General features: G+C 36.1%; 1 protein-coding gene across 17 annotated transcripts in view; it reads left to right on the top strand.

Annotated features, from left to right (window-relative positions):
• Positions 1–22,242, top strand: part of ORC4 (origin recognition complex subunit 4) — a 90,727-nt gene that overhangs the window by 27,184 nt on the left and 41,301 nt on the right. For 5 of the 17 annotated variants that reach the window (XM_054477984.2, XM_063647455.1, XM_063647459.1 and 2 more), the window contains exons 2-4: positions 18,728–18,801; positions 21,201–21,277; positions 21,895–21,985. The exons of 1 other annotated variant lie outside the window; for it this stretch is intronic. In XM_054477984.2, coding sequence (XP_054333959.1) covers positions 18,745–18,801; positions 21,201–21,277; positions 21,895–21,985 — 225 coding nt within the window. In that variant the 5' untranslated portion in view covers positions 18,728–18,744. Of the gene's footprint in view, positions 1–5,098; positions 5,147–11,313; positions 11,345–12,491; positions 12,646–18,727; positions 18,802–21,200; positions 21,278–21,894; positions 21,986–22,242 lie in introns of all 17 variants that reach the window. 11 more of the 17 variants (XM_054477987.2, XM_054477991.2, XM_063647457.1 and 8 more) reach the window with 4 other exon arrangements.

The following is a 22,242-nucleotide window of genomic DNA, read 5'->3' as shown; positions in this document are numbered from 1 at the left end:
AGGTTCTTTGAAAATCAGCTGAAAAAAGGCAGATTAATAGGAGAAAGGGCATATGATTTTAATTGATCTTGGTTTTACGTGACATGGGAGTCTTCAGAATAAAGACCTAAAGATACAGGCGAAAACTGTCCATTGGTATGCCTAGGTTTAGCAAAGTCTGGACAGCTGTGTACTGAGTGGGGAAACCCAGCAAGGCCTGCCTGTCTGTATAGATTCTTCTTGGCCTCTCTGTGCAGCATTCTTTCCTTCCGGGTATGGAACAGCACCCTTTCTGGAATGGGGGTCGTATGACCTACAATCAAACAGGATAGGTCAGATATTTCTTTATGGTTGGTTTTTACACAGAAAGATGAGGGCAGGGAACATTAGAGTAATATATTTAGGTTCTGTGGCTGGCTTTGGGGAAAGGGGGTTCTGGTTTCTGTGAACTACCTTGGGGATGAGGGATGGTAGTTTCGGTGGCTAGCCTCAGGAGAATGAGAGGCCAGAGACAGGAAGTTAGGAGATGGTCAGAGAGAGCTGCTTTGGAGGACTTTATTTTGGAGTATCATTTCCTGAGCCCTAGCAATATCGTACATTTAAGTAAACTCAAGTCTGTAAACATGGCAAAGGAAAAATTTATTTGAATAGTGTATAGTATTCTATTCATTATTCTTCTCAAATGAACATATACCCTGAAGTAATTGGTATTGCAAGAAAGTACAGTTCTGTAATTTATGGGAAGTTTGGGGCTTTTCAAGGAAAATTTGTCTACATGTGCCTTCTCACCGACTGATTTTAGTGCCCTAGTCTTAAATCTTATGTCCCATATAATGCAACCATCCTTCACAAAAATGATATTTTTGTCAGGGGCAGTACCTCACACCTGTAATCCCAGCTATTTAGGAGGCTGAATCAGGAGGATTGCTTGAGGCCAGGAGTTCGAGACTTCAGTGAGCTATTATCGTGCCACTGCCCTAGTTGACAGAGGGAAGCCCCATCTCTTAAAACCAAAAACAAAAAAAAGTTTTTGTTGATTCAAGTGTCTGTTGCCCTTATACTATTTATCCATCCAAGTAAACACATTAGCTTGGATTCACAAGCTTAAATCCTCCTCCTCTTCAGCATGTTTTTAGTCAGAGAAGGTAGCCTACTTCCATGTGCTCAGAGAACATAGACTACTGTTGATCACTATAATATTTAAGATGTAAGGTAGTTATATCAGTGCCAGTAAGATCATATAATGCATTTCCAAAGCTTCTAAAGGATTTCTAAATAGGTTGCAAATTTGTGTTAGTTCTTTTGTTAGCCTATATAATTCAGAAGTAAATGCATTTTATTTTAAGACATATACTTTAAAGAAGTCCTCCAACTAGTATTTCTTTTTTATTCATTCATCAACACTACTGCAGAATTGATACTTTGTATCATTTACAAGGTGTATTCCATGGTTAATAATCAAAACAAATGTAGTAATGTCTGTTTCATTTTATGAGACAGAGTCTTGCTCTGTCTTGCCCCGTGGAGTGCAGTGGTGCGATCTCCGCTTACTGCAGCCTCCGCCTCCCGGGTTCAAGCGATTCTCCTGTCTCAGCTTCCCGAGTATCTGGGATTACAGGTGCGCACCACGACACCTGGCTAATTTTGTATTTTTAGTAGAGACGGGGTTTCACCATGTTGTCTAGTCTGGTCTCAAACTCCTGAACTCAGGTGATCCACCCACCTCAGCCTCCCAAAGTGCTGGGATTACAGGTGTGAGCCACCATGCCCGGCCAACTGTAGTAATTTCTAAATGTCTTTCCTTACTGAAGATATCATAGTATTAACTCTGTGATTATTCTTCTGGGGGTTGTTTATTTCATAACTATTGACCTCCCATGTTCTTGAAAACAACTTTATTGGCTTATTCATGAATATCAAGGCTCTAATAGGTACTTTATAAAGTAAGTAAACTTATTAAAAGATATATACATACGGGGTGCGGTGGCTAACGCCTGGAATCCCAGCACTTTGGGAGGCTGAGGTGGGCGGATCACAAGGTCAGGAGTTCGAGACCAGCCTGGCCAATATGGTGAAACCCCGTCTCTACTAAAAATACAAAAATTAGCCAAGCGTGGTGGCGCATGCCTGTAATTCCAGCTCCTCAGGAGGCTGAGGCAGGAGAATCGCTTGAACCCTGCAGGCGGAGGTTGCAGTGAGCTGAGATGGGGCCACTGCACTCCAGCCAGGCGAGAAAGTCCAGCTCAAAAAAAAAAAAAAGATATATATGTATATATGTTTATATTCATATATGTGTATATATATGTATGTGTGGTTGTGTGTGTCTGTGTATATATGATTCCAGACATACTGCCATGTACTAGTGAAGACTACTGAAATTCAGAGGTTAGAGAGAACATGGCTTTTCTGGAGAATTGCAAGCCTTTTCAATTATTTAATCAATTTAAGTACCAAGACATTATAAAATATTTTTCTTCATTTTAATATCAATGAGAAGATATCATGGCATCATATTACTTAACTAAAGATTATCAAACCTTGGAATCATTTAATCTGAATGTGTGCTTAAGTAAATTGTGTCCTTTTAATATTCACTGGCAACAAATGAGGAGAAAAAAAGATTTTACAAAACTGTCAATAATTACCACGGTTTATTCACCTGTGGTCCAAAAGTTGATTTGTGTGGAATTATTCTTCAGCTCTGGAGAACTCAAGGAAACATCTCACCAGAGGCTGTGCCCCAACTTGATATAGATAGCATTTTTGAGCTGATCTCTTTAGGAAGAACGAATAGAGTTTACTTATTTTCTAACTTTGAATTTATATCAGTATTGGCCCTTATTTCTCCCCACCCTCAACCATTCTTTTAACTCTATTTTAATCTTTACCTCTGTACAAACAATCCAACTGGGGGAAAAAAAAAGAATGAAAACTAATTCTGATGGACTGAAAAAACAGCTTAAATGTATTTTTCTTGCCTCAGTTTCATCTCAAAGGACAGTAACAAAACATGGAAACCACCTTCAAATTTCTTCTAAAATACCTTTCATTTTACGTTATTTGACTGTTTAGCTAGCAATTCAAGAACATTTTATCTAACTGAAGAGAGGCAAAGTTCTGACCTTTTGTCCATACTTACCTGTCTTTGAGAAATGTCAGCTGTGTGAAGTTAGGTCCTAGGTAAACAGTAATAGAATTTGTATTTTAACATTTTTCTAATAAAGGGAGTGGGGAGTGGTATTGTTTTTGGTGTTTTCTTCTGCCACCATCTGGAAAGAGAACAGTATTAAACATCTTTTTAATTTACTAAGAGTTCTTTTCACAAGGTAATGCCCCCATCTGCTGGAGCTGTAAGGTTTTGCCTCAAAGTAAAGCTGTTAAAGAAAATAATACATGATCATTTGTGTATTTTTGAATTGTATTTTCCAGTCTCATCCACCAATTTTACCAAGGTTTTTGTAGGAGTTGTTAGCCAATTTCATCTTCTCTTGATGTGTTAGTTCTTCTTCCAAACTAAGAAAAACTTTATATAAATTAGTTGTTCTTGGAAAGTGGTGCATGGTTTTTGTTTCTTGTTGTTGTTGTTGTTCCTGTTGTTGTTTTTGAGGTGAGTCTCGCCCTGTTGCCCCGGTGGGAGTGCAGTGTTGGCGATCTTGGCTCACTGCAATCTCCGCCTCCTGGGTTCAAGCAGTTCTCCTGCCTCAAGTCTCCTGAGTAGCTGGGATTACAGGCACGTGCCACCACACCTGGCTAATTTTTGTATTTTTAGTAGAGATGGAGTTTCACCATGTTGGCCAGGCTTGTCTCAAACTCCTGACCTCAAGTGATCTGCTGTGGGCACACCTCAGTCTCCCAAAGTGCTGAGATTACAGGCGTGAGCCACTGCGCCTAGCCGAAAAGTGGTATGTTTTTATATTTTTAACAAATGGGTATGAGAAAACAAAAAATGCTTCGAACAGTCTGAGCTCTGAGGTATGCAGGCCCAGAGAGATGTGAGTAGAATGGGACTTCAGTTATGCCCCCATACTCCACCCCTAACTCCCTACCCCCTGCCACTCTGTAGCCAATGGATAGTTTGTTATTTTAATGTAGATTCTTGGTGAACAACTCAGAATGTGCCTTTTTATTTTTCTTTTTCTCTTTAAAAATCTACTCGTAACTGCTGCTAATGAGCATATTCAGGGCAACTTGAATCTATGCTCCTTGGTTGTAACCCTCAAGCTTGGCCCAAATGAACTCTCTGTGCATGTTATTAAGTTTGCCTCAACTTCTTTCCTTTTAGGTCAACACATATAAAACTTACTTACATTATTTACAGAAATATTTGTGAATAGAATAAAAAGTTCTGTTTATAAATGTTTTAAGTGTATAGATATGAGAATTTTTATAGGTAATACCTAATTTTTGGCTATAAAATCAGTGTTGGAAACATTTTCAAAATCCCCTATAACACAAATTTCTTTTAAAAAGCAGTTTCTTTCCTACTTTTATTTTAAAATTCCAGATGAAGTAAATCTTTCTTCTTGTTTTTTTTTTTTTTTTGCATTTTGTTTTTTATTTACTAAGCAGCATGCTGTTGACAGGCAGCCATTTTTCATTCCAGGAAAGAGCTGCAGTTGGAACAGCTGAGATTATTTCACTTACATTTTAAAAATAATAACATCTTTAAATTCAGCAAGTGAGGCTGGGCGTGTTGATTCAGGCCTGTAATCCCAAGTGAGGCCAAGGTGGGTGGATCACCTGAGGTCAGGAGTTCGAGACTAGCCTGGCCAACATGGTGAAACCCCCATCTCTACTAAAAATGCAAAAATTAGCCAGGCATGGTGGCACATGCCTGTAATCCCAGCTACTATCTCCTGAGGCAGGAGAATAGCTTGAACCCAGGAGGCGGAGGTTGCAGTGAGCCAAGATTGCAACATGGCACTCCCACCCGGGCAACAGAGCGAGATTCTGTCTCAAAAAAAAAAAAAATTCAGCAAGTCAGCTGGATTCAGTAATGTCTCCAAACTGGATTCATATACCTACATTGTGTATTAATGAGCCGAAAGTAAATGAATATGTGATGGTGCCACTTGGAACCCCTTCTTCTTATTGATCTTGAACTCTTCCCTTTCCTTAGGGCTTCTGGGTTGAGTAACATGACTTGACCTGCTGATACAGAGACCAGGTAAAATTTGTCAATTTATATATTAAATATTAGTTAAGTTTAATTTAGCTCTTATTTTTTGGATGGATATTTATAGGTAAACATATTACAATACTTTCTTTTTTTTTTTTTTTTTTTGAGACGGAGTCTCGCTCTGTCGCCCAGGCTGGAGTACAGTGACGCTATCTTGGCTCACTGCAAGCTCCACCTCCCGGGTTCACACCATTCTCCTGCCTCAGCCTCCCAAGTAGCTGGGACTACAGGCACCCGCCACCACACCCAGCTAATTTTTTGTATTTTTAGTAGAGATGGGGTTTCATCATGTTAGCCAGGATGGTTTCGATCTCCTCACCTCATGATCTGCCCGCCTCGGCCTCCCAAAGTGCTGGGATTACAGGTGGGAGCCACTGCGCCCAGCCTACAATACTTTCTTATTCCAGAGGGTTATTTTGCACCAGCCACCTTACTGACCATTTATATGAAAGATAGAAAAAATTGTTTATCTGTTGCCTCTTTGACCTATGCTTGGACAACTTTGAAACTAAATAAATAGGACATGTTCACACCTGTTTTCTCCTCAAATGCTTTTTTTTTGGTACACAGTGTTACAGCTCCTGGCATCGTAATTACTAGTAAGACGCTCATAATACTAGAGTACTTTTGATTATCCAGCTGAGGTACATGGTTCTTTTTCTTAAACAATTTGATCCACTAATTCTTATTTTTGTTTTTTTACCTTATGGTAGCTGTAGAAAAAATTTTGTTTTTTACCTTATGGTGGCTACCTCATGGTAGCTGTAAAAAAAAAATTTAAAATATGTTACTTTGTGTGTGTGTGTGTATATATATGTATATAATATATATTATAATATACATTATATATATTATAATTGTATATTATATATTATATTATATATAATATAATATATAATATATATTTATATTATATATTATATTATATATAATATATTCTATTATATAATATATAATATATAATATAATATTTAATAAATATTATATTATATATTATACATACATATACATATACATACATATACATATATACACATATACATATATACACACATATACATATATACACATATAAATATACATACATACATACACATATACATATGTATCTATATATGGAAAGTTCTTGTTAAGTGACAAATATTATGAAATAGAGCCCATTTTGGTTGAAAAAGTATGTGTGTATGTAGACATGCCACATTTTTAACCTAATAAAAATTAAAGGAATTGCTGGACTTCAGATATTTATTAAACCCAAGAGATTTTTTTTTTAAAGATCTCAATCTTAGGTTAAAAAAAGTTTCAAGCTGGTCAAGGTGTCGACCCAGCTACTTAGGAGGCTGAGACAGAAGGATCTCTTGAGCCCAGGAATTCAAATCCAGCTTGTGCAATATAGTGAGACCCTGGGTCTAAAAAAAAATTGTTTTAAGTTCTTTTTTACACTCCATGTTTTAAGTTTAGACATTATCTTTCTACTCTGAAAAATGAAATTAGCAACCTTATGCATTCATGCCACTTTTTTTTCATTTTTTTTGTTGAATATTTTCACTCTGTAATGACTTATGTTTCCACCTGCTACTATAAGTATTTACCTTTTTTTGGTTTTAGTTTTTTATTTTAGTGGATTCAAAGGTTACTAGTGTGTGTGTGTGTGTGTGTGTGTGTGTGTGTGTATAAAATTGTGTTTTTAATTATGCTTTAGTTGGCTGGATTTTGTCGTTGAGTTCCCCATGTCCCCCTGCAACACACATACTCCACACAAGGCTTTATTGTCTCTGTGTACTAAATAAGTTCATTCTTATTTGATAAGGCTATACCTGTTACCTTTATATGTGAGTGACATCTTTGCTAGGTATGAGTCTTGGTCTCTCTCTCAGAACTTTGTAGATATTATGACACCATATTTTAGCATTTTTTTTTCTCCCTTGTAGGTGTTTTTCAGCCTAAGTCCCAATGAATTCTTTTTTTGGGGCTTGAAATTTGATAATTGAATTACAATTTTTATCAGTTTTCTTCTTTTCATATTTGATACATTGATGAGAGTTTAGGAGATTTTATTGATGCCAGTATAGCTTTTAAGAGTGAGGTTAAAGTTAGGAACTATGGAGAACTGTAGAATTTTCTAGGCTTGTTTATTATTAACTTGTCTCTTTGTTTAGTTACTGCTAAAGTATTTCTGTTTAACAATTTTTTGTTTTGCTTTATTAGAGGAAAAAGATTCTCTAATTCCATTTTTTACCATTTTATCTGCACAATTCCTAATTAAAATTCCAAAGTTTCTATACGAAACATGTATTCCTTTTTAGCGATGGGAAGAAAGTTTATGATCTTAAAGATGTCTACAGAAAAAAATACAAATTGTACACATAGACATTCAAAGAGAAGTGAATTGTCGGTATTGAACATCTGTTAATAATAACTGTGTTCTTTCAGAATGTATTCCTCTGCTATGTTTTGTCTCCTAAAGAAAAGCCCAGTGATGATTTTGATGACTTTTCTGATGTTTGCAGGGTTTTTTTTCATGCCAGTTGAGACTAACCAACCTCTGATTGGGAGTCAATAGACCTAACAGCTACTGCTGCTGTTAAGTAAGCTATGTTATCTTGGGCAGGTCATTTAAAATCTTGTGTTTGTTTTCACTTCTATAGGTAGTACTATGTGTTTTTTGAGGTCCCTTTCTTTACTAACCCAGTGAGTATATCCCTTGTTTTATGCGGATACTGCCTTATCTGTGGGAGATACATATGTACACACACATATACACATATATATTATTCCAACAAGAATGTAAGTTTTTTTAAGATAGAGACCAAATTTTATATTTCTCATCTTTCCCATAGTGCTTGTCACAGAGCCTTGTAATAAGTAAACTCTAAAAAGTTAGGTTAAATTGATTGAGAAGGTCTAGCATTGACTTGTAGCTACTTGGTTGTCTTATTAACTACAGTTTATATAGATTAAACATTTTATTTAATCCTTTTTCAAAATATGTTCATTTTCTAGATCATTTGTAATGTCATTCCAGTAAAAATTTGCCTTTCAGTTTAGTGAAAATACATCTTTAAGCAATGCTGGAAACTAAAACCATGAACTCATTTATATATATATCTATTACCCATACAGAAACACATGTATGGAAATTGAGCAGATATGCCAATCTGTGGTGCTTGGTCATGTTTCATTAATCATGAATTGTTATCACAGCTTAACTCAGCATCATCAGAAAATTTATATCCTGTTTACATTGCTGACAGTAGCAAGTTGAGTGTGTACAGTCTGTTGCATGAAAGGACTTGTGAGTGACTTATGACAACAGTATTATTTAGGTGAAGCAATAATGTGTTGAAAACATATTTTGTATTAATCACCTAATATATTCAACATATATTAATATACTTTGAAACATATATTTGAAACGTACTCATTCAACAATAATTTATTGAGCAGCTTATTTTCAGATGGAGTTGGTGTGGTATTCCAAATCACGTCTCATGTGTGTGCCCTTGTAAGATTTGATAATTCTGAATTCTTTTAAGAAGCTATTCTAAGTTAGTTGTAATATGCTCATAGTATAGATAGAAGTTGTATACCATTGCTAGTCAGCAAGCAGAGAGGTATTTGGTAAATTGACCAAACTTCAAATTTGGCGTGAAGGACTGTCACCAGGAGTTCATCCAGGTTGCTTCTCCAACAGAGTTTAGGATTATGTTAGTCTAAAAAACAGTGATGAGAACTAACCTAAGATGAGGAGCTTAAGTTAGTTGTGCAAACTAAATGGAGGGCTTTTATGTTCTACTTCTAAGACAGGAAAACATTTGACATCTGAATGGCTATTGAGCTATATGTAAGAATAAGTTATTAGTGTCAGCTATTTTCTAATTCTGTCTTTAGATGTTAAGAGAGTTTACTAAGGCTGGGCGCGGTGGCTCACACCTATAATCCCAGCACTTTGGGAGGCCGAGGCGGGTGGATCACGAGATCAGGAGATCGAGACTATCCTGGCTAACATGGTGAAACCCCGTCTCTACTAAAAATACAAAAAATTAGCCGGACGTGGTGGCAGGCGCCTGTAGTCCCAGCTACTCAGGAGGCTGAGGCAGGAGAATGGCGTGAACCCCGGGAGGCAGAGCTTGCAGTGAGCCAAGGTAGTGCCACTGCACTCCAGCCTGGGCAACAGAGCGAGACTCCATCTCAAAAAAAAAAAAAAAACCATAGAGTTTACTGAATAGTTATCATTATTGTTGGGCAAACAGAGTTAGTCTAAAATACATTATGCAGAATCAGTGAGGTAGACATAGAGGCTCTGAGTGAGGGTTTGGATCTGAGGAAGGCATCATGAGAAAGAAGAGTTATAAGTACTCATGAAACCTCAAGAGCAGTAAAGGATGTACTTCATACTTTTTAGAATTTATCAACAAGCAACCCTTGGAAAGCATAGGAATGGAGAATTACAATTAATAAGCCACTTCAGTTGAAAAATGGGAGTATGAATATACATGTGATTGAGTCGAGATTATTTAGTCATCCTGCTTTAGTTAGCATGTAACTATAAAATTTCAAATACAGATACAGTAAGTAGTGGTCAGTGAATATATTTCAGAATTCATCCCTTCCTTTGTAAAGGTATAGATTGTAGGGGACTTACTGTCATGGGGAAATGCACATAGGCCATTTAGAGAGCAGACAGCTTTAGATGACACATTTTTACAATTCCTGTAATTTTTGTCCTTTGTCGATACAGAAGTAAATTTAAAATGGTCAGTAGCTCTCTAATGTATAATATAGTAGTGCTCTGGAACTGCAGTAGTGAGAATTTCCTCCATATGCAGTTGACTCTTGAACAATGTCAGGGTTAGGGGTCGAAACACCCCCTCCCTACCCAAAGCAGTTGAAAATCTGCATATAACTTTTGCCTCCCCAGAAACTTAACTGCTAATAGCCTACTTGACTGGAAGCCTTGCTGGTAACACAGTCGATTAATATATATTTTATATATGTATTATATATCGTATTATTATAATAAAGTAAGGTAAAGAAGAGATATTTAGAAAATATATCTACTATATATAGAAAATATATTTACTATTCATTAAGTTGAAGTGGCTCATTGTAAAGGTCTGCATCCTACTCATCTTCATGTTGAGTAGGCTGAGGAGGAAGAGGAGGGGTTGATCTTGTTGCCTAGGGGTAGAAGAGGTGGAGGAGGTAGAAGGGGAGACAAGACAGGTTAGGCACACTGGGTGTAACTAAACAGGTAATTTCTGTCTATCTCTTTTGGTTTCTAATTTCTTTTAAAATGTTTCTATATAGTATCAACCCTTCCTCAACCATTTGCTTTGATTCCAGTACCTGTATCATAGACGGGTCCATGTCGTAAAAGAAGTCAAGAGCAGTCTTCTATATTCAGAACCGTTCTGCCAGATTGTCTAATGTCAGTTTGTTTTCTGGCACTGTTTCTTCTGCATCTTTCTCACTGTCTGGCAGTGGTTCAGAAGTATCTGTCTCCACCTTGTCTTCTGTTAATTCCTCTGGTGTGGTATCTGTTAGCTCTTGAATTTCTCTAAGACCCGTATTTTGAAACCCATCACTCCCCACCCTTTTTGCCATGTCTACAATCTCTTTCATGATTTTCTTGATTGGCTTTGTAGTAAATCCTGTGAAGTCATGCACAACATCTGGACATAGATTTCTTCAGCAGAAATTTGTTTCAGGCTTGTTGGCTTTCATGGCTTTTTCTGTGACAACAGGGCATCTTCAATGGGATAATCCTCCCAGACTTTCATCATGTTCTGTCTGTGGAGGTTTTTCCATAGTGTTCACATTCCTTTTGGTGTAGAGTTCTTTGTGTAATGAACCTTAAAGGTCCTTATGACCCCCTGATCTACAGGCTGAATTAGAGAGTTTGTGTTTGGGGACCAGTGGACTACTTAGACAAAAGCCTTCAGTGTTGAACTCATGGGATTCTGGGTAGCCAGGGGCATTGTCCAATATCAGAAGAACTTTAAAAGGCAGTCCCTTACTGTCTGGGTACTTCCTGACTTCAGTGACAAAGCATCAGTGGAACTAATTCATTAACCCCATTGGCTCATTGAGTGAATCGGTTCCAGTGTTTTGACTATTACAAAGTAAATTTATTATGAACATATGTGTTACAGGTTTTTGTGTGAACATAAGTTTTTCTGTCAGGTAAGTACCCAAGAGTGCAATTGCTATGTGGCTTGGTAAGTGTATTTGTAGTTTTCTAAGAAACTGCTGTCAAGAAACTTTTCAGAGTAGCCGTGCCATTATACATTCCCACCAGTGGTTAAATGAAAGATTCATTTTCTTTACATCCACACCATCTTTGAGTTATTTTAGCTGCCTTAATCGGTGTGTGGTGGTATCTTACTATGGTTTTAATTTGCATTTTCCTAGCAGATAATGATATTAAACATCTTTGCATATGCTTATTTGCATATCTTCGGTGAAATGTCTACTTATGTATTTTGCCTATTTCCTAATTGGATTGCTTCTTTTTTTTATTATTGAGTTTTGAGGGTTCTTTAGATACAGATCTTTTGTCAGATATGCGGTTTGCAGGTATTTTCTCCCAGTCTGAAGCTTGTCTCATCTGTACTATTAGAATTCTCTTTGAAATATTCTTTATTATATAGTAGATATTTGACCATTACATGAAGGGGCAAGATATCAAAATAACCTTTGGACTAAAACTTTATTTACAGTCAAAATTTATGTAGGTTATAAGGTAGATACCATAGTGGCATGTTTGTTGTTTCTTTTATGAATGCTGGCCCCAAATGAAGAAAAAATGAATTATCTTAATAGCTTACCTGATTTATATATGATGCAAAGGGGCAGATTAGATACCTACCTTGGAACTGTGGACATTTATTTAGCTTTTTGGAGTAATTCTTTCTTAATTCATGAAGTGGGTAAAAAAATATCTTTTAATTCTAACAATACTGTAAGATAGCTAATGTAGTTCTGCAAAATAAAACATACTGCAAAAGCCCTTTCTCCTTTTTACATTTTAATTAGCCTTATAATCTAGGAGACAATTATTACATAGTTCTTTGTGATTTTAGATTTTGGCTGATAGTCAAGAGCATCGTAAACCAGAGTTGAGGATATTTTATTAGCTAAAAAGGTTTTTCCCTCTCATAACACTGATTAGGAAAAATAAAAACTTAAATAGAATAAGATAAAACTTTAGACATAAAAGACTTTTAGAAGGTATCCTAAGACAGGTGAGAAGACCACTTTTCTTCTAAGAAAGAAGATGCTTAAGGGTCAAGACAATAATTGAGTACTCTGTTATTTAATTTTCAATTAGGAAGCCTGGAGCCAGAGGACTTTTGGTGGCTGAGGCCTTAGCTACCTGGCTTACACATTAAGGAGGACACAGATTTGCTTGCTGTCTGTCTGTCAAGGCCTGGCTCAGCTAAGGACCTGTTAACGTTTCTAGAGAAGAAAACAGCATTACCATGGTTTGCTTTTTAATTGTCACTATATGAAATTAATAAATGTGAATGTAAAATATATTGGCTGATCTTCAGGTTATTGAAATGTGTTTGTACTTCTTTTTTTAAAAAGTTTGCTAAATAAGTAACAGTTGCATAAGAGTATAACTTATTTGGGTTCAAATCCTGGCTCTGCCACTTAGTTGCTTTTTGATGTATATTTTATATGTATTTTTTTCTAATTGATGAATAAAAATTTTATCCATTTATGGTATACAGCATGATGTTTTAATACATGTATACATTGTGGAATGACAAAATTAAGCCTATTAACATATCCGTTACCTTACATACAATTTTTCTGTAGTAAGAAAATTTAAAATCTGCTTTCATTCTATGAGTTCCCCTGTTAGAGGTTCCACCTATTGTAGTCCCTCCCTTATCCTCAGTTTCACTTTCCATTGTTTCAGTTACTTTTGGTCAGCTGAAGTTCCAAAATATTAAATGGAAAACTCCAGAAATAAATAATTCATGAGTTTTAAATTGCATGCCACTCTGAGTAGTGTGATGAAATCTTGCAGTGTCCTGCTCTATCTTGCCTGGGACATACATAATTTCTTTGTCCAGCGTATCCATGCTGTGTATTGTATGTGTCCCATAATCACTCAGTAGCCATCTAGGTTATCAGATTAAAAGAACATAGTATATAGAGAGAGTTGGGTACTATCCATGATTTCAGGCATCCGAGGGGCGCCTTGGAATTCATCTCCCATGGGTAAGGAGAGACTACTGTATAAATTAGATTATGTAGTTGTCTTTCTGTGCCTGGCTTATTTCAGCTAACATAATATCTCCCAGATGCATCTATGTTGCTGCAAATGACAGGATTTCTTTTTTGTTTAAGGCTGAGTTAGTGTTCCGTTGTGTATATATACCACATCTTCTTTATCTTTTCATCCATTGATGGACACTTAGGTTGATTCCGTATTTTGGCTGTGAATAATTCTGGCATGTATATGGGAGTGAGGATATATCTTTGACATATTGATTTCATTTCCTTTGTATATATTGATGGATATTCAGGAGTGGGATTACCGGATTATGTAATTTGACTTTTAATTTTTTCAAGAACCTCCATACTGTTTTCCATAATGATTATACTAATTTACATTTTTACCAACAGTGTACAAGGGTTTCCTTTTTTTCATAATCCTCAACAACACTCATCATCTTTTGCCTTTTTTGACAATAGCCTTCCTAGCAGGTGTGAAATGTTATCTCATTGTGGTTTTGTTTGTACTTCCCTGAAAATCCCTGAAAATGAGTAACACTGAGAATTTTCTCAAATAACCTGTATGACGTTTTTATGTCCTGTGAGAAATCTTTTTGACCATTTTTTAAATTGGGTTGTTTCCCTGCTATTGAGTTTTTTTTGTTTTTTTGTTTTTTTTTTAGTTCCTTATACAGTCATCCCTCTGTATCCACAGGAAACTGGTTCCAGGACTCCCCTGAGATACCAAAATCTGTAGATGCTCAAGTCCCTTCTATAAATTGGCATGGTATTTGCATATAACCTACACATATCCCGTATTCTTTAAATCATCTGTAGATTACTTATAATTTCTAATACAGTGTAAGTGCTTTGTAAATAGCTATTATAATGTATTGTTTTTTAAATTTGTATTAATTTTTATTGTTGTATTTTTTTTCCCCTTTTAATTTTCCCTCTCTTAAGTCTTAAGACTCTCTTAACCCTTAGAGTCTTAAGGGTTTTCTCTATATAAAATTATGTTATCTGCAAACAGACCATTTAACTCTCTTTTTTGATTTGGTTGCCTTTTATTTATTTTTTCTTACCTCATCCTGCTGATGAGGACCGACTACATATTTTGGATTTTAATCTGTTATCAGATGTAAGATTTGCAAATATTTTCACTTATTCTGAAGGTTGTCTCTTCACTCTGTTGATTGATTGCTTTGTAGAAGCTTTTTAGTTTTATGTCTGTTTTCATTATTCTTGCTTGTGCTTTTGGAGTCATATCCAAAAAAAATCTTTGCCGAGTCCAGTGTCAAAAAGTGTTTCCCCTGTGTTTTCTTCCCCTATGTTTCAGGTCTTATGTTTGTCTTTAATCCATTTTTAGTTGATCTTTGTATATGGTGTGGAATAAGGGTTCAATTTCATTCTTCTGCCTGTGGATATCCAGTTTTCCTAACACCATTTCTTGAAGAGACTGTCCTTTCTCCGTTGTGTGTTCTTGGCACTTTTGTTGAACGTAAGTCGACTGTAAAAGTATGGATTTATTTCTCGGCTCTCTATTCTGGTGGTCTGTATGTTTGTTTTTATGCCAGAACCATGTTGTTTTGAATTATGTTAGTTTTGCACTAGGTGTTGAAATCAGGTAGTCTGATACCTCCAGCATTGTTTTTTAGCTCATGATTGTCTTAGCTATTAAATGTCTCTGTGGGTCCATATGAATTTTAGGATTTTTTTCTATTTCTATGAAAAATGTTATTAGAATTTTGATATGGATTACTTTGAACCTTCACTTCGAGTAGTAGGGACATTTTAATAACATTGATTCTTTCAGTCCGTGAACATGGAGTATCTTTCCATTTATTTGTGTCTTCACTTTCTTTCATCAATATTGTATAGTTTTCAGTGACAGACCTTTCACCTCTTTTGTTACATTTCTTTCTAATTTGTTTTTGATGCTATTGTAATTAGGACTGGTTTTTAATTTTATCAAATAGTTATTAGTGTGGAGAAATCTTATTGATTTTTGTATGTTGATTTTGTATCTTGCCACTTTACTGTATGTATTAGTACTAACAGTTTTTTGGTAGAGTCTTAAGGGTTTTCTCTATATAAAATTATGTTATCTGCAAACAGACCATTTAACTCTCTTTTTTGATTTGGTTGCCTTTTATTTATTTTTTCTTACCTAATTCCTCTGGCTAGGACTTGCAGTACTATATTGAATATAAATGGCCAAAGTGGGCATTCTTGTCCTGTTCTTGATATTAGATAGAAAGCTTCCAACTTTTTACCTTTGGGTGCGATGTTAGCTGTGAGTTTGTTATATATGGCCTTTATTGTGTTGAAGTATATTCCTTTTATACCTAATATATTTATTGAGAGTTTTTAATCCTGAAGGAATATTGAATTCTGTTAGAAGCTTTTTCTGTATCTGTTGAGTCAGTCATGTGATTTTTGTCCTTCATTCTGTTAATGCATTATATAACATTTATAGTTTTACATATGTTGAACCGTCTTCGCATTCCAAAGATAAATCCCACTTGATCATGGTAATTGATCTAATGTGCTGTTGAATTAGATTTGCCAGTATTTGTTGAGGATTTTTGCAACTATATTCATCAAGGATATTGGCCTGCTACCGAAACTATTCACCAAGAGGCCCAGGAAAAGTCATACACACTGGTACCTCAGAAAATAAGTCCACTGTCCTCAGTCTCAACTGCGGACCCTGATAAGACACTTTAACTTGTCTATGGTCTGAGATCAGTTCAAGGACCCACAAGAAGACAAAACTGTCTGAATCCCTGGGTCATGCTTTCTGAACTTGGTCCTGCATTAGATACTGAAACAGCCCTGAAGCTCAGCTCCTGCCACTCTTGGTTGCAGCCTGAGAGCAACCCTGCCTGCACAAGGAACTGCTAGGAGACTCACCTGTCTGTGCCATCAGTACAGACTTGCCAATCTCTGTCCCATAGCATATGCTGAAAAAGCTCTGAATCGGGGATCCAGCTCCACTCAGCCACAGTCTTACAGAAATACTGCACAGAAATCCTCCTATAGTCAGGAGATACATCCCTCCGTGTCCTCAGGACAGGCAGGCAGATTTTAGTCCCATAGCAGGTCCTGAAATGACCCTGAATCTTGGCATAAGCCCCTCTCAGCTGTGGTCAGAGAGCAGTTCTGCCTACCCAGCATCCTGGAGGGAGATGGGGCTGTCCATAGCTCTACACACAGGCCACCTGACCTAGGTCCCTCATCAGTCCCTGAAACACCCCTGAAAAGTGGCTCCAGCCCCTCAGTACAGCAGGGCTGCCAACCTAAGGACCTGAAGGGAGACATGCAGGTTTGTGACACCTTAGGCCTGAAGACCTAAGTCTTGACTGTAGGCCCTGAAGCAACACTGTAACTTAGATCCAGTCCCACTCAGCTGTGGACTAGGCCGTACTGCCTGTTTCTACTCAGTGATCCATTAGGAGCCGTCCCAGGTTCCCAGAGAAAGCCAAACCATCCACACACCTGGTAACAGGTCTTTTCTCTGCATATCTTCATCCGCTGTACAGACCGAGGTCCTAGAAAAAGTCCAGTCCACCAAGGGACCGGATAGGGTTCATATCCTGCTACAGCACATGGTAACAAGGTCCTATCAGGAGGACAGGACCCTTTCCAAGTCTGAAGCCTGGACCACAGTTGGGGAATCTGTCATGTGAATGAAGATCTGCCCTCAAATTGACTTTTCCAGGTCTTGGGCCCCACTGGGGTTTCACAGACGCCTGCCTGAATCTCAAGGCTAACACAAAGACAGTTTTGTCCGTGGGTGGCTGTGAAATTATTGTTGCTATTTGGGGACACAAGCTGAAGGGCCTCCTATTTCATCTTGCTGCTGTCATTCTTGCATTATTATAATGTTAATCATTGGTGATTTGATGATAGGTCAGCTTTTTTTTGAGTTTTATGAGTTCTGGCAGTAAAAAAGTTCCAAAATGTCTTTCAGTGGGCTAAATTCAGGGTGTCAGCAAAGCTGTGTTCCTTCTGGAGATTAGATGAGACCAGAGTACACTTTTTTAAAAAAGTGGTTAACTTGGTTGGATCCAAATCCTGGCTCTTCCATTTATATACTGTTTGATTTTGGTCAACATACTTAGCCTATCTGTGTCTTCTAACTTTAAAAGAGGATTATAATAGTAGTTATTCCACATGATAGTTTTGAGGATTAAATGAGTTGATAAATGCAAAGCATTGGTAACAATTCCTGATACCTAAGTAAACACTGCTTAAGCTGTTACTGTCTATCTGTTAAAGTTTACTTCTATAGGAAATCAGTGCTAAGAAAATTAGGTCTTTAGTCATGAGTCTATGAGTATGGTACACTCATTTGTCTATGAGTATGGTACACTTGAGAATTTTACAAAAATTATAATTTTTTCATTAATTTTTTTTTCATTCCAGTTATTCATTGCCAACTTTGTTTTGGGCATTATGCTACAATGCTTGGAATACAAAAAATCTCAATTTGGAAACACTAGCAATTAAACAGACAATTTTGTTTAAAATAATTCAATAATAAAGCAAAATACAGGTACTTATGAGTGTTTAAGGGAGAGGCATTTAACCTAGTCTGTAATGATTATTTGTGTATGGTTGGTGAGTGGAGCAAGAAAGGGAAGGTTTTCTATAAGGGATGATCCTGTGGGATATATGGGTGGGAGAATCATAAAGGAAGCATGTAAGTTAAAAAAAAGAAAAAGGAAGAAAGGGAAGGTGAATAGAAGATTTAATCGAAAGGGAGGAGTAGCTGTAAGAACCACATACAGGCCTGGAGGTATTGTAGGTTCAGTTCCAGACCATTGCAGTGAAGCAAATATCACAATAAAGCGCATCACCCAAAACTTTTCTCAGTGCATATAAAATTTATATTTACAGTATACTAGTCTACTAAGTGTGCAGTAGTAGCATGTCTAAAAAATGTACATACCTTAATTTGAAAATACCTTATTGCTAAAAAATGCTGACAGACACAAAATGGGGACATGGTGTTTGAAAAATGGTGCCTATCAACTTGTTGGACACAGAGTTGCTACAAACCTTCAATTTACTTTTTAAAAAAAATGCACCGTCTGCGAAGCACATTAAAACAAAGCACAGTAAAACAAAGTGTGCCTAAAGTGGGGTATGAGAGTGTTGAATAAGCCTGTACTTGGACAAAATGAAGCCATCGAAGATTTTGAAGGTCTTAGGGTTTGAGCATTTTTTACGTTTAAAAACTTGTGTTTATTTTAATTCTAGAACAGTAAATTCGTAAGTAATCTCTTTAAGTCACTATGTTTATAATATTTATGCCAATTTTTTTTAAAGGATTTGAATTTGTTGAAATGAGCAGTCGTAAATCAAAGAATAACAGCTTAATTCACACAGAGTGCCTTTCACAGGTTAGTATGTATTTTCATTAATCTCAAGATCTTTTACCCTGTAAAGCTGTTCAGAGAAATAGTTATCTTCTTAACTTGAATTTTCCCTTTAGCATTTAGGAAGAATCACTCTTTCTAACCTTAAGGAGATATCAGTACGAGACCTTAAGGAGATACCAGCACAAGGTCGTAAGAACAATCATCTGGAAGCAAAATTTTCCGAACTCTGTCAAAATTAAATGTGGACCAACAGATTTTGTTGTTATGATTGTTCTTTACCCTTTTTGTCAGTTCATACATATTTTTTTAATATTAGTGTTTTATACTATAATTTAATTTTATCCTTATTAAGTCTGGGTAGTCAGAATTCTAGCTTTTACTTTTTTCTTTCCAATTTAGATGCCTTTTTTTTTTTTCCTTTTCTTGCCTAATTGCCCTGGCTTGAACTTTCTTTAAAATGTTGAATAGGAATGGGAAGAATGGACATTCTTGTCTATGTTTTCATCTTAGAGAAACAGCATTCAGTCTTTCACTGTTATATATGATGTTAGCTGTAGGATTTTTTTGTAGATGCCCTTTATTAAGTTGAGGAAGTTCCGTTACGTTTCCTCATCTGTTGAGTGTTTTTATAATGAATGTTATAAGAAGTGCATACTGTATTCCAAGTGCTGAGCATCTATCTGTATGTCTCTTAAGAAGCTTATCGACTACTAAGGAAATGAGCATGGTATTTCTACCCTGGCATTTGTATTTATCTAGCTTGACCTGAACTACATGTAGTTTTTAAATAAAAATTAAATGTTACTGGTATTCCTTTATAAGACTTGGCTTTCTTTTTGAAGGAAGTAGTTTAACTCTTATTTCTAAAAAAAAATTTTTAACTGAAATATGCTTCACGTACCTTTGTATGTAAAGTGCACGAATCCTCCATGTACAGCTGACTTAATATCAATACATGTGTATACCTATTTAACTTCCATGCCAGATCACTTTGGGATTTGTGAACCTTCTGACTAGTCACTGTAGCTTTATCTAGCTTATATTTTATACCCCGTTACTGCCTCTAAGATATTTTAATGATGTTTTCTGGGTTTTTTTTTTTTAAGGAAAGGTTTGAGTTTTTTCTTTTGATCTCATCTAGGTAGAGGAATACACATTATGATTAGTTGAGGCATATATATGTTCTTTTATGTATTTTTACAGATATTAGCTATTACCTGTACAAAGCCTATCTGTGTTACAAATAATTGCCTTTTTTAAACCTTTTTTTTTTTTTTTTTTTGAGACTAAGTCTTGCTCTGTTGCCCCAGCTGGAGTGCAGTGGTGCAATCTTGGCTCACTGCAACCTCTGCCTCCTGGGTTCAAGCAATTCTCCTGCCTCAGCCTCCCAAGTAGCTGGTATTACAGGTGTCCGCCACTATGTCTGGCTAATTTTTGAATTTTTATTAGAGAAGGGATTTCAACCATGTTGGCCATGCTGGTCTTGAACTCCTAACCTCAAGCAATCTGCCCATCTCGACCTCCCAAAGTGTTGGGATTACAGACGTGAGCTACAGCGGCCAGCCCCCTTTTTTAATCTTTAAAACAAGCCTGCCATAAGATGTTATTGTCCCTATTTTATAGATAAATTAAAATTTAGAACAGACTTAACCTTTTAAAATTCATATAATAGACTCTTCTGGAGCCAATGTCCTTACTCTTTAACTTCCTCAATAATGAACAAGTATGTATTGTTTTGTCCCTAATGAATCATTTTCTTTGCTTTGCCTCTGTACATGGAACAAGAACTCAGATTTACTTCTTTGGTACATGGGACAAGAACTCAGATTTACTTCTTTGGTACTTGAAGGATTAATTCCATGCTGTCAGTCTAGGAGAAGCAAATATTCTTGGAGCCTTTTTATTCCAGTTCATGGGGCCAAATCTGAGATAGCACCCTCAGGTTGTTGTCCTTGAAAGACCTCTGTATTAGCTGCAGATCCAAAAAAGGAATGACTTTAATGGTCCATCTTTTTAAAGAGTATGGTAGATTATCTGACATAATTTTTCATGACTAAGTCTAAGGCCTTTGTTCTAAGATGAACTCGAAATATAGCTCCTTATAAGAATTTTTTTCTTAACTCGTTCACATGCATTACAACGGCCCTTAAGTTGCTAATATAGCTAAAGTCAGTGATTCTCCCTCTTGTTGAAACCTTCACAACTAAATTCTCATTCTTCCTATGGGACTTGAGATAGGTAAGAAAACCATTAATTTTTTAACGTATGAAAATGGTGCCAGAACTCTAGAGGATAAGAATTTAGGGAGGGTTGAATTGATTCATTAATACCTAATTCTGACTATTGTAAATGTGCTTTCTTATTCATTTTTTATATCGTGTAATATTTTTATTTATATTTATTCACTTTATTTTCATCAGGTACAAAGAATTTTACGTGAAAGATTTTGTCATCAGAGTCCACATAGTAACCTATTTGGAGTGCAAGTACAATACAAGTAAGTCTAGCTGTCCTCTTGACTGTTATGGACCTACTTACAGATGCCTTCCAGGTTTTGCAAAAATTGTACAAATTTGATATTAAATAAAGCTAACCAACACTTTTATAGAAATAAAAAATTTTGCTTTGTGAATAGAAACACCACATAGCATGAAGCAGGAGCAGATACAAATATTTCCATAATGTGATAGCACTTTAACTTTCAATTTTATTTTGTTTCTGTTATCTGATACTGTGGAGAGAATTCTAACCATCTTGCCCTTTAATACCCAGCAGCCAGCTATGGAGTAAAAGTCCAGAGTATTAGTAGGAAAAGAGATTTGAATCCAAGGGTCCTGAGAGTTGCCGCTATTGTCCCTTGTCCCCTACGATCATATAAATCAATATATTCCAATCTGACTATGTTTTCACCTGAAGATTTCAGAGAATCAATACTGCCCTACTATTTCTTTTGTATTTTTCTATTTTAGGACCATTCAGAGGCTAGGCCAAGTACCCAGAGGAAGAGAAGAGAGGAAATTTCTGTGCATATTCAAATATGCCTTTTAAAAACTACAACCTAACAAAGTATTCCAGCTTCATTTTTAAAATTTTGTCCTATTTATATCATTTTAGACACTTAAGTGAGCTGCTGAAAAGAACCGCTCTCCATGGAGAGAGTAACTCTGTCCTTATTATCGGACCCCGAGGATCAGGAAAAACTATGGTAAAAGCTGTTGATTTCTGGTGTTTTTTGGCATGTGATGATTCTTATTTTATATAAGAATAAATAAATTCTTATATATAAATCTTATTTTATATAATACTGAAAATACTTTTCATTATTTTGTAACATTTTACTTTTTTGTTTTTTTCTTTTTTAATCATAGAAGACGTGTAAAACTTTATAAACTTAGGGTGGTATATTTGAGTGTGGCAGACCTTTCTCCCCCTTATTTGTCCTCCTAGTGAAAAATTGTCAAT

The sequence above is a fragment of the Pongo pygmaeus genome, chromosome 11 (genome assembly GCF_028885625.2).
Source record: "Pongo pygmaeus isolate AG05252 chromosome 11, NHGRI_mPonPyg2-v2.0_pri, whole genome shotgun sequence".
In the NCBI taxonomy this organism is placed as follows: domain Eukaryota; kingdom Metazoa; phylum Chordata; class Mammalia; order Primates; family Hominidae; genus Pongo; species Pongo pygmaeus.
This window is presented reverse-complemented; position numbering and strand designations above follow the sequence as displayed.